The sequence below is a fragment of the Perissodus microlepis genome, chromosome 20 (assembly GCF_051167445.1).
Source record: "Perissodus microlepis isolate ML-2025 ecotype Zambia chromosome 20, ASM5116744v1, whole genome shotgun sequence".
NCBI lineage: Eukaryota > Metazoa > Chordata > Actinopteri > Cichliformes > Cichlidae > Perissodus > Perissodus microlepis.
In genome coordinates, this window is record NC_140480.1 from 35,305,416 (window position 1) to 35,317,628 (window position 12,213).

Genomic DNA, 12,213 nt, shown 5'->3' on the forward strand with positions numbered 1-12,213 from the left:
TCCTGCAGATGTTTGTGCGTCTGTTTGTGGACGAGAACTTGGATCGGATGGTGCCCATCTCCAAGCAGCCTAAGGAGAAGATCCAGGCCATCATCGAGTCCTGCAGCAGACAGTTCCCAGAGTTCCAGGAACGCGCCCGCAAGCGCATCCGCACCTACCTCAAATCCTGCCGTCGCATGAAGAAGAACGGCATGGAGGTACTGCGACACGCATGCTGCTCTTCTTCTTTGCTTATTTCTTTAATCTGCTCCACCCTGGAGGTCCCTGCAGGGGGCGTCTGCGAGACGAGGGGACCGGTTCTCAAAGGTTAGCTGGGATGGTTGAACTTCTGTAGAGTCGCATTTAAAGTGAAGGTCTCAGATGCACTGAAGCGGTTTGTTCACTGTGACCTAAACACAAGGTCAGAAGGACGGGGGGGCGCTGCACTTTACTCAGGTGCAGAACTTAAGGAGGACATGAAGAGCTCAGGATAATATACCAAAGGAACAGGTACAGGTGCCTGTAGTGGAACATGTGACAAAGACACTCGGAGCTCGTGTCCCACACAGTCACAGCGCGTCTCTGTCACGGTGCTCACGTCTGCGTCCACAGAGGGCAGGGCAAAGGTCAGAGCCAGGAGCTTTCACAGGTGATCATCACAGCTGAGTCTGATCTCTGAAGGTCAATGTCATAAATGTAGTCTGAGAGTGTGGAGGACAAACTGACCAATCACGGCACAGTCTCTGCTGCCCCTGGTGGTGGAGACACACATGCTTGGATAGCTGATGTTATTCTTCATCATCTAAGCTTTCTTATCCTTCATCTCCTGCTGTTTCATCTTCTTCGTATTCTGGTTCTTCCTCCTCATCCTCTTTTTCTTCTTGTTTTTCCTCTTCTCCTCACAGATCATCAGTTTACCTTCATCTTCCTCTCCCACCTGTAAACCTCTTATTTTCCATCTTCAGGCTCTTCCTCCCAGCATCCCCCCTGTGGTGCCCTCATTCTTCATCTCCACCTCCTCTTCCTCAGTGTGTTTTCCTCCTCGCTGTGAGCTGAAGCGGTTTGACTACCTTCTCCTGGACGTTTCCTTCCACTCTCACGATCACTCCTGATGTTCTCCTGCTGATCGCTTTTTTAGCTCGTTGATTAATTGTTCTGTTTCTTTCTGCTGTGGATGATTTTCCTTGATCTTAGTGATGTGAACGTGATGATGAAGAACCCGAAGACTCTGACCCTGAGCTTCTGTTGTTTTCAGACCCGCCCCACTCCACCTCACCTCACCTCGGCCATGGCTGAGAACATCCTGGCTGCTGCCTGCGAGAGTGAATCACGCAACGCTGCCAAGAGGATGCGCCTCGAAGCCTACCACGTGAGTTCCTGCGGTGCTTCCACAGTTGTGTCCAACACAGAGCTGCTTTACTGACGGCTTCCAGCGGGAGGCGCTCTCTCCTTTCTGATCAGAAAAACCCCGAAGGAACATCAGGGCTTCACTGCTGGTGTCAAACATGAGGCCCGCGGGCCAGAGTCAGCCCGACAAAGATTCCAATCCAGCTCGCTGTGGAAAATGTGAAGCAGTGCATACATACAGCTGATAAACACCATTCACACCACAGCAACAGACGAGCAATTTAAGGTTCCTGTTTTTCAAAAAATAAGGAATATTATCTGTGACACAAACCCGACTGATGACCACAGAACAGCAGCGCTGACACATTTCTGTCATTTACAGCAGCAGCGTCTCCTCATCATGCAGACACACACATGCTGTGGCCACTGCACAGCGCTGACTCACAGCCATGTCTCAGGGACGAAATGTGCAAGACAGGGGCGAGGACAGTGTCAAGGACAGGGGCGAGGACAGTGTCGAGGACAGGGGCGAGGACAGTGTCGAGGACAGGGGTGAGGACAGGGGCGAGGACAGTGTCGAGGACAGGGGTGAGGACAGGGGCGAGGACAGTGTCGAGGACAGGGGTGAGGACAGGGGCGAGGACAGTGTCGAGGACAGGGGCGAGAACAGTGTCGAAGACAGTGTCGAGGACAGGGGTGAGGACAGGGGCGAGGACAGTGTCGAAGACAGTGTCGGTGACAGGGGCGAGAACAGTGTCGAGGACAGTGGCGAGGACAGTGTCGAAGACAGTGTCGGTGACAGGGGCGAGAACAGTGTCGAGGACAGTGGCGAGGACAGTGTCGAAGACAGTGTCGGTGACAGGGGTGAGGACAGTGTCGAGGACAGTGTCGAGGACAGTGTTGAGGACAGGGGCGAGAACAGTGTCGAGGACAGTGGCGAGGACAGTGTCGAAGACAGTGTCGGTGACAGGGGCGAGAACAGTGTCGAGGACAGTGTCGAAGACAGTGTCGGTGACAGGGGCGAGGACAGTGTCGAGGACAGGGGCGAGGACAGTGTCGAGGACAGGGGCGAGAACAGTGGCGAGGACAGTGTCGAAGACAGTGTCGGTGACAGGGGCGAGAACAGTGTCGAGGACAGTGGCGAGGACAGTGTCGAAGACAGTGTCGGTGACAGGGGTGAGGACAGTGTCGAGGACAGGGGCGAGAACAGTGGCGAGGACAGTGGCGAGGACAGTGTCGGTGACAGGGGCGAGGACAGTGTCGAGGACAGGGGCGAGGACAGTGTCGAGGACAGGGACGAGAACAGTGGCGAGGACAGTGTCGAGGACAGGGGCGAGGACAGTGTCGAGGACAGTGTCGGTGACAGGGGCGAGGACAGTGGCGAGGACAGTGTCGAGGACAGTGGCGAGGACAGTGTCGGTGACAGGGGCGAGGACAGTGTCGAGGACAGTGTCGAGGACAGGGGCGAGGACAGGGGCGAGGACAGTGTCGGTGACAGGGGCGAGGACAGTGTCGGTGACAGTGGCGAGGACAGTGTCGGTGACAGGGGCGAGGACAGTGTCGAGGACAGGGGCGAGGACAGTGTCGAGGACAGGGGCAAGGACAGTGTCGAGGACAGTGTCGGTGACAGGGGCGAGGACAGTGGCGAGGACAGTGTCGAGGACAGGGGCGAGGACAGTGGCGAGGACAGTGTCGAGGACAGTGTCGGTGACAGGGGCGAGGACAGTGTCGAGGACAGTGGCGAGGACAGGGGCGAGGACAGGGGCGAGGACAGTGTCGAGGACAGGGGCGAGGACAGTGTCGAGGACAGTGTCGGTGACAGGGGCGAGGACAGTGTCGAGGACAGGGACGAGAACAGTGGCGAGGACAGTGGCGAGGACAGGGGCGAGGACAGGGGCGAGGACAGGGGCGAGGACATGGCGTTATTTTTGTGCCTCTATTCTGAGCACACGTAAAAAAATTGTAAGTACAAATGTTGCATTTTAAGTAGAAAATTAAAATTTGAGTTTAATTTGAGCGAACAAAATTCATTACAGTGTTTGCTATTATCCGTATACACACACAATAACAGCCTCGCTCACCCAGTTGTTGGTATTTGCTCTTGCATTATTATTAGTAGTGCTGTCAGCGTTAATCTCATTAAAATGACATTAACGCCATAACCGCATTAACGCAGCGAGAGGCTGCACGGCGTCTGCAGGTTAGCATGGTTAACTCGTTAGCGCCGTGCAGCCCCACGCACACGTTAATGCGATTATGGCGCTGACAGCACTAATTATTACCGCTCCACTGGGTTTAGCTGCCATCACACCTGTGATGTGTTGGTTATCCATACAACATTCAGACCTGTAGCTGGACACGCCCACGGCAGGCGGTGCCCATGATCATGAATATGTTTAGAAGCTGCTGTGAGTGCAGTTTGCGTTTATCAACTTTCCAGTTTTGGAAGTTTTTCTTTAATTCCATGAGAGAAAAATCCCCTGTCAGCATCAGCATTCCTGCTTCCTGCCCCCATCGTGCTGTTTTTATTTTGAAAAGCTCCTGACTTCCTTGTCCTTCCTCAGGATGAGCAGATCACTCTGGATAAGCCGTCCGGGGTCGGAGGCGTTCTGAGGGAGCCGGCGTCCCTCGCTCACTCCGCCTACTCATTGGCCGCCTCAGCCTTCTCCTCCCAGGAGTCCCAGCTCTATATCAACGGCGCTGGCCTCAGCTACGGTTACCGTGGATACCCAGGCCTGAGCGCCACCATGCAACACCCTGTTTCCCTGACAACCGGTGCTGCTGCTGCCGCTGCTGCTGTTGCCGGTCAGACCAACGGTAAGTAATGACGCTAGCAGTCCATCTTTTATTTACAGATTGTTGGGTGTGGTTTCATCATTAAAGGTCCAAAGTTTAAATGTTTGGGTCCTTCCTGTGGATGTTTTCTCGTGTCAGGAACATATTTTATGTAATATCACATCATTTCTAAGTAATGACATCATAATCTCGACCGTGTTCCTCTGCAGGCCCCACTGATCTCAGCATGAAGTCTCACTCCTCCAACGTCAGTAACTCCTCCTCTTCTGTTGCCGCCAACAGCCTCGGTGGGCGGGGCAGTGGTGGCGGAGGAGGGGGCGGGGCGTCGACCCAGCTCAGCCAGCCAGAGATCACGGCCGTGCGTCAGCTGATCGCCGGATACCGAGAGTCAGCCGCCTTCCTGCTGCGCTCAGCAGACGAGCTGGAAAACCTCATCCTGCAGCAGAACTGATCTCACACACACACACACACACACACACACACACACTACCCCGTCACGTTTCCTGCGCCCTCGCCGGCCTCGCCTGGTTTTGAAACTGTGGCGACCGTTTGGAGGAAAACGGGAACCTGAGGCCGCAGCGAGGGCGGAGAATCCACCGAATCCTGCCTGAGAACAAAAACCGGAACGCCGCAGGAAGCTCGGCTCCTCTGCGGAGGCGCCTCACAATCACAGAGGAGGAGGAGCAAAGACTCTCTGGGGAGCTGTGGGAGTTCGGGTCGATCTTCTTCTGGTTATAAAAACGACGTCGCGCTGAGGCTGTCTGTTTTCGGACGCTGTCCGTTTCTTTGTTGGGACGTTTTCTCTTTTGTGATTTTTCCGTTGGACATTTTTAAAGTGAAAGAAGAAAAAGAACAGACTGTTCGTGCTCGCCTGTATATAAGCTCTCTGTGTCCTTCAGCACTTTCTCCTCACCTCTGACCTCACCCCGTCCTTCCCCTTGGCCCCGGGAGCCGCGTGCTCACTTATGCATCCGAGACGCCATTTTGACCGCCAGGAAATACCTCAGATCAGACCTGCCAATCAAACGCTCAGCTCCTGCAGGTGAAGCCGGGTTTCTCCGCCTCCTGATGTCGTCAGCGTTTCTTTCTTTTCTGAGGAGAGTCGTGCACGTGTGCGCAGGTTTACCTCCAGCTTCTACGAAACCTCAGCATCTGTCCCTCCTCCTCCTCCTCCTCCTCCTCCTCCTCCTCTTCTTCTCTCTCTTTGGACCTACTCTCCGGCTCTTCTTCGTGGACCTAAACCTCCTCCTCTTCCTCAGGCTTGAGGATGAGGAGGACTGCTCCGTCTTACTGTGTGTGTCTGTTAAACTCTGAGATGGCCATTACTATTATTGTTGTTATTACTATGATTATAATGATGAACTTTCATGTTGCTGCTGCTATTTTAAAAACCGGACCTTCTGCCATAGACCTGAAACCTCAACACAGCCGGGCGGTAGCTCGCCGCAGTGCCCCGTGAAAACGCGACCAACCGGCTCAGAGAGCGACGGTCCGATCCGGCGCTCCTCTCTGTCCCGCTGGCTGCTTGGTCGGCTGCTTTCTTTGTTTTGCTTCATAGGGCTCGATTCCTGTCGTGTTTTGTGACTTTCTAACTGTGAATCTTCTTCTTTTCGGACCCTCCCCTCAGTTTGGAGGGCACGGGGAGGGCTGTACAAACTTCTAGTCCCGTGTAGATTAATACTATCTGTTTGTTTACTAGTGGGTAACTTGTGATTAGTCTGAGAGGAAAGTGAGGCAGCAGATAAGTGGAGCGGGAGCTCCTCCCTCAGGTTCTCAGCCATGTTGGAATCACTCCTGATGTTCTGGTCCCTGCTTACGCTCTGCTGCTTGAAGAGTTTGATGTTTGTGGAAATAGGATTTGCTTTCAAGTTAGATGAAAATCTGACCTCATTGTTGTACCTGTCCAACCCTGGAGCTCTAGAAGCTGCAGTTCCTCTGATGTCCTCTGGAAGCTCCAGTGGTGGGTCGGCCTCATAGACTCCCATGTTAAAACTTTAGAGCAGAAGTTAACATGCTTATGGCTCAGCAGTAGCTTCTGGACCATATAGGATACAAGACAGTAGCCCTAAGCTAGCTTAGCTTTAAACACTAGAAGCTGGGGGAAGTGGCTAGCTTACTCATTAGCATGTTATGCCCTGTAAAAAGAAGCCATACTAAAAAAAGAGAGAGAAAACATAACATGTTAGCTGGTGCTCTGTACAGGAATAAGCAGATTTTCTGACCTTTAAACAGAGCCAGGCTAGCTGTTTACCCCTGCCTGCAGTCTTTGAGCTAAGCTAAGCTAGCTGTCAGAACATCAAACGTCCCATCAGGATCTCTGCAAGGAAGCAAGTTATTTCCCCAAACCCAAACTCTCCCTTTAATTCTCGTTCTCATCACCGCTGAGTACTTTTGTCTTTTGATAGCGTTGTTTAAAGATAATTATTTTTCATTATGTGAAATTTAGCTTCAAAGTGCATTTTGAACCTCAGCTCGTTGGGGCCTCGGGCTCGTTAAGGCCTCGGGCTCGTGGGGCCTCGGGCTCGTTAAGGCCTCGGGCTCGTGGGGCCTCGGGCTCGTTAAGGCCTCGGGCTCGTGGGGCCTCGGGCTCGTTAAGGCCTCGGGCTCGTTGGGGCCTCGGGCTCGTTAAGGCCTCAGGCTCGTTAAGGCCTCGGGCTCGTTAAGGCCTCGGGCTCGTGGGGCCTCGGGCTCGTGGGGCCTCAGGCTCGTTAAGGCCTCGGGCTCGTTGGGGCCTCGGGCTCGTTGGGGCCTCGGGCTCGTTAAGGCCTCAGGCTCGTTGGGGCCTCAGGCTCGTTAAGGCCTCGGGCTCGTTAAGGCCTCAGGCTCGTTGGGGCCTCGGGCTTGTTAAGGCCTCGGGCTCGTTGGGGCCTCGGGCTCGTGGGGCCTCGGGCTCATTAGCAGTTTGGGCCCTCGTTGAGGCCTCAGGCGCTTGTTAGGGACTTGGGCTCGTTAAGCTCCTGGTTTCCTGGATGATGCTCTGCTTCTATTATGGTTTCTACTCAGCTCGACGGTCATTTCACTGTAATTTGCTTCTTTTTGCACAGCGAGGAAAGCAACAGTCATCTGTGATGTGAAGGGGCGGGGCCACTTTGTGTGAGTGTATGCATGTTTCCTCAGAGGGACCGCCCCCAACCCCCACACGCCCCGCTCTGCTGTGAAGCACAGGGGAGGCGTGGCATGGCAGTTTTCTGTCATGCGGCTGATAATCACCACGTTCACTGGAAGGTTTGTGATGGCAGCTCAGACCTCACAGCCTCCACCCAAACATCCACACATTCACGCTCATGTGCAGCGACAGAAGCGCCCGAGCTTTGGGAAAAGTTTCACATGGAAGTGACTGAATTTGATGAGGTTTTGTTTTTGGAAAGCTGTGATTAAAGATCAGCGAGAGGAAAACTGGAGAAAAATATGCAAAAAAAAAAAGATGAGAAGAAGAGCAGGAGGGCACGACCTTTGACCCACCTTTCACCTCAAAGCATTTAAAAAGGACGATCAACACCGATGTTCAATCAAACTTTATTCGTCCTCGTAAACAGAGTTTGGGCCCCGGCGTCCCGTCCTGCTCTTCCTCCATCTGATCCTCACTGTGCTCTCAGATGCTGCCTCTGCTTCCTGGCTTTCAGAGTCAGAGCGACCCAGCACCTCTGGGTCACCTGGACCGGTCCAGGTGTGCTGTGATGGGCCGAACCGCTCTCTGCTGTGGCGGCAGCGTCAGCAGACCCGGGACCTGGAGGTGTGGCGATCCCTCGGACCGCGGCGGGGTTTCACCTGCACTGCTGCGGTTCCAAAAGCCTCGAAGCTCCCAAATGTTTGTGAGAAATAAACGAGATCCTCCCGTTAGACAAACAGCTGTTTGTTTACTTTGAATGGCAGCGTGCGATTGGTTGAATCGGCTGAAAGGCTTCCTGCTGTCGGGGAGGATGTCCTGAAGTCTCCAAACGCGTCCTTTGAAGCAGTCTTTCTCTGTGATCGCCTTCAGAATCGCCTGTACGGACTCTGAGGACTCCATAAAGTTCAGAGGAAACGCAGGAACAGTTCGATGCACTTCTGCTTTATGTTCCCGACTTCCTTTAACTTCCTGCTCACGCCAGGGTCGAATGTTCGAAGCCGTTCTGTTCATCCTCCTCGATACCTTCTGCTCCTTTGAAACGACCTCTGGCGACCTTGTTATTATTCGTCTTTTGTTGGATTTCTTAAGGAATGAGTTCATAAAACCTTTGAGATGGTCTGATGAAATCATCGCATCACTTCCTGTTTCTCAGAGAGGATGTTTCTGAATCACACACAACAAAAAGCAAATGACAATCTGCAGAAAGGTGGAATTTGCTCTCTGTTTGGTTTCCATTCCTGCTGTCGGCACAGCCGGACAGATCGGGAGAATGATCCGAGTGTTTTAGCCATACGCCGCCGCCGCCTCCTTCTCCGCTCGTTGTTAACGTCTCCATGGTCGAGTACATAGCAGATGCGTTTCTATCCAGTTTCTATTTTTTAGTATGACGTGATTCTTCTTCTGATTTCTATATTTTGTAGTGTGATTAAAGTGGTCTTTTTATATTCCAGCAGTTTCTACCACACATTCCAAACGTGCACGTCAGCAGACGGGCCCCGGCCGGCGCCGCCGCGGATGCTGAGCTCATCTTAGCTGTCCTCCACAGCTGCTCTGTTTTTAAAGGTCGTGTTGAGACAGAGGTGGTCAGTGTGTCACAAAGGTCACGGCGTCTCGTCGACCTCTCGGGCCTCGGAGACTCTGGAGGTGGAGTCGATCAGTTTACTTCACATTTAGCGCCTTCTGTCTTCATGTCCACCTGTTTTAACTCCTTAAAAGGAAAAACCTGCATGGAGAGCCCACCTGTGTCCACAGGTAACAGAAGCCTCCTGTCAGCCCCTCTGAAGGATGTTGAGGGGTCATCTTAAGGTTCAGGGTTAGGGTCTTCCTGCTGCTGTCACCTTTAGATCACTCAAAGGAGGTGCCAACCGCTCTTTGCACGGAGGAAGACGTGGCGAGGAGGAGGAGAGCTCGACCCACAGTCTGAGCGGTTTCCTCTGAACCGCCTGCCTCAGACGATCGGTCCTCAGGGACGAATTTAAAGGGGCGTGACCTCACGATGGGATCGTGCTCCCGGTCGTTCCTCACACTCAGAAGCGAGGGTCAGCAGTCGGTGTAGAAGCAGGAACCACGACTCCAGCTGGTTCCTCTCAGTTTGTTTCCTTTTGGCTCAAAGACTCGAGTTTGATGAAGCGTGGAAACGCGCGCTTCATTCATTAAATCTGGCTGTCATGGCGGCAGGTTTCTAACAGATGCAGACATGAACATCAAAGTGCAGGATGTCTTGCTTGTGCAAAAGTCTTGAATCACATGTTGCTGTGGAGGACGGCGTCAGACGGGGGCGTCTGTAGTCGCGATGCCAGTCGGGTCCCATCGAATCAGAATCTAAGCTCAAAACACGTCTTTAAGAAAAAAAGAAAGAAGGCAGACGGCGTTATGGAGCGTTTTTATTTTTCTATCTGTACGGCTTCTGTCAGAATATAAAGACGGCATCCGGGCCGCTCGGTTTCCTGGTTTTCAGTTTGTGCTTTTCTCTTTCCTTCCCGTCTTTGGCTGACTTCTTTGTGCCGGACTCGTGACTGTCTCGACGTCCTCTGCCGGGCCTTCGTACCTTCAGTAATACCAATGTGAAACCTGTAACTCTCCTCATGGTTCGACTCAGTGGAAGTGTGATGTTTACATGTACAGATTTTTGCTATTTTTCTTTTCTGGTTCTTTCTGTTTTCATCTTCATGCCTCTCTTTTCCACTCCTGAGTTCCTCTCACTCCTTCCTCACACAGGGAAATGGGACTGAGACTAAATATGATTATCCACCTTTCACACTCTGCCCTTTCCCACTGTGGAGGCCTGAGAGTGCCAAAAGTACTAATGGCCTTAGCACCTTTAAATGCATCAAACTAAGAAATTAATCTGAACTGTAATTCTCCTCTTTATTTCCTGTTTCATGTTGTAAATAAGGAAATAAAGTGCAAAATGAATGCATGAATAAATGAATGTAATTGGCTCGCAGGTACCTGTGCAGCAGCCATGTTTGGACCTGACCTAAGGCTCATTTACAGCTCAGGTAAATGTTTTGCAGGCCGTTAGTTTTACTTTAAAGTCTGTTTTCAGTTCATCAGTGTTAGTTTTATGGGATTATAACAAATGAGAACATTATTTATATATTTTTATTTTCATTATTTTTAGTAGTGCACAGTTTGGTCTAGTTTTTAGAAGACGGCGATTTCCTGCAGGAGAGGTGGTGAGCCTGGCCCAGATGTGGTCCAGATGTTGCCACAGTCACTGAAGCCGGGTCAAAGCCAGACGGGGTAAATCTGTACAAAGGTGAATATGGACAGAAATGTTTGGGTTGATGCATTTAATTTTCTGTTAAAGTGTTGGAGCTGTTCAGTCACTTTGGCAGTTTCAGTCCTCCGTAGGGTCTGGGGGATCGGGTACTTCCTGTTAGCATCATTATCGCTGAGGTAAATCTGCCACGCTAACGTGCTCGGTGAAGAAAGTCGAGGCGTTCCCGGGCGGCCTTCTGGGTGTGGGAGGGGGGAGTTGTGCGATTGTTCGGCTCTGGAGGGGTGGGTTGCGGTTGACCCCCGACCTCTCGGCTGACTCCACGGCACACAGGATCCCAGCGGGGCCACGGCGACCCTCCGCGATCCGTGGGACACGATTCCTCAGTGAATGAAAAGCCATTTCGGGCCCCGGGCGTCGGGTCTGTAGTCTGTGAGTGTATTTAGCGAAACTTAAACTGCGGAGGGCGAAACTCAACCTCAGGAACAGAAAAAAGGACATGACTTTTATAAAAGCAGCTGAAGGCCCATTTCCCTCTCTTTGATACCATATAAATTATATCAAATCAATTCTTTTTATATTTATTGTGTTTATTATTCTTCTATATAACAGTGGATACCTTTTGCAGTACCTGTGGCTGAATATTTTGATTCTTTAGAAAAGTGTTGATAATATATGTGAAGCAACTTAAAGGACGGAGGGGAAAAAAAGAAGAAATCTGGGTTCTTATTCTTTCTGTTTGTTGATGACTACATATCACTCTGGTCCATGACGAAGAAACCAATGATTATACAGACTGAGCTTTCTTTGTGTGATGTCACTGCTAAGGCTGAAATGTTTCTGGACTTTGTGACCGTTCAGTTTGTTTTTGGTTTGTTTCCTCCCGAGCTGTACATCACAAAGCTAAATATACTAATAAAAACTGTGTGCTATCTATCAGACGTCAGCTTTCACGCTCCCTTATTTCCTCCCATCACGAAGACTGACTCCTCACTGCGCCGCATTTACGTCGGTGGCTGCGGATCGCATCCAGAGCCGTTTGCAGGTTCGTCTGGGGCCTCTGACAGAAATCCGCTCAGTCAGATGCAGCACACCGGACCGTGTCCGGGCTGAATAATCTGCAGCAGCGAGCGTTCGGATTAAAGTCACTTCCTGTTTGGTGTGGGAAGTCGTCATAATTTGATCACATGACTTCATAGCACATTACACATCATAACACAGACTGTATATAAAAGATGCTTGGTTAGCACAGACTGTGTGGAAGCATCACAGAATAACATCCAATCACAATCCTGGAATCTCATTAGCACCAAACCTGGAGCTCCGCCTTCTTGGTCTGTTAGTACAGTGTTAGCCATGTTATCGGTCACATGATGTCATTAAACACTGAGTTTTTACTGCCTGTGTCCTCAATAATTCGTTGTATGAATACATGCATGTTTGATTTTACATATTTCAGCTGCACTTCCATGTTTATTTGTACTGGAAGGTTTCAGCAGACTCACTGCTGCCTCTGCTGGACGTCAGAGGAACTGCAGGAATATAAATAAAATGGAGTTGTTAGAATTATGGCCACACTCACATCATTTCATTAAGTATTTATTCTTTAAATGCTCAAATGTTTCTGACGTCTGTGTGGTGGCCCTTTGGGGGACTGCGATCCTCATTTTGGACACCAGTGTGCTGCAGCTTAGGTTCATGAGTCACCCTGTGGGTGTGTTTGTAACGGCGGACTGACACCTGAACACCGGAACGTGTT

General features: G+C 51.3%; 1 protein-coding gene across 2 annotated transcripts in view; it reads left to right on the forward strand.

Annotated features, from left to right (window-relative positions):
* Nucleotides 1–11,395, forward strand: part of LOC146365069 (nucleolar protein 4-like) — a 102,692-nt gene extending 91,297 nt beyond the window's left edge. For both annotated transcript variants that reach the window (XM_084917880.1, XM_084917881.1), the window contains 4 exons: nucleotides 9–197; nucleotides 1,235–1,348; nucleotides 3,891–4,143; nucleotides 4,332–11,395. In XM_084917880.1, the coding sequence (XP_084774006.1) occupies nucleotides 9–197; nucleotides 1,235–1,348; nucleotides 3,891–4,143; nucleotides 4,332–4,573 (798 nt within the window). In that variant the 3' untranslated portion in view covers nucleotides 4,574–11,395. The remainder of the gene's footprint in view (nucleotides 1–8; nucleotides 198–1,234; nucleotides 1,349–3,890; nucleotides 4,144–4,331) is intronic.
* Nucleotides 11,396–12,213: the final 818 nt, after the last annotated feature.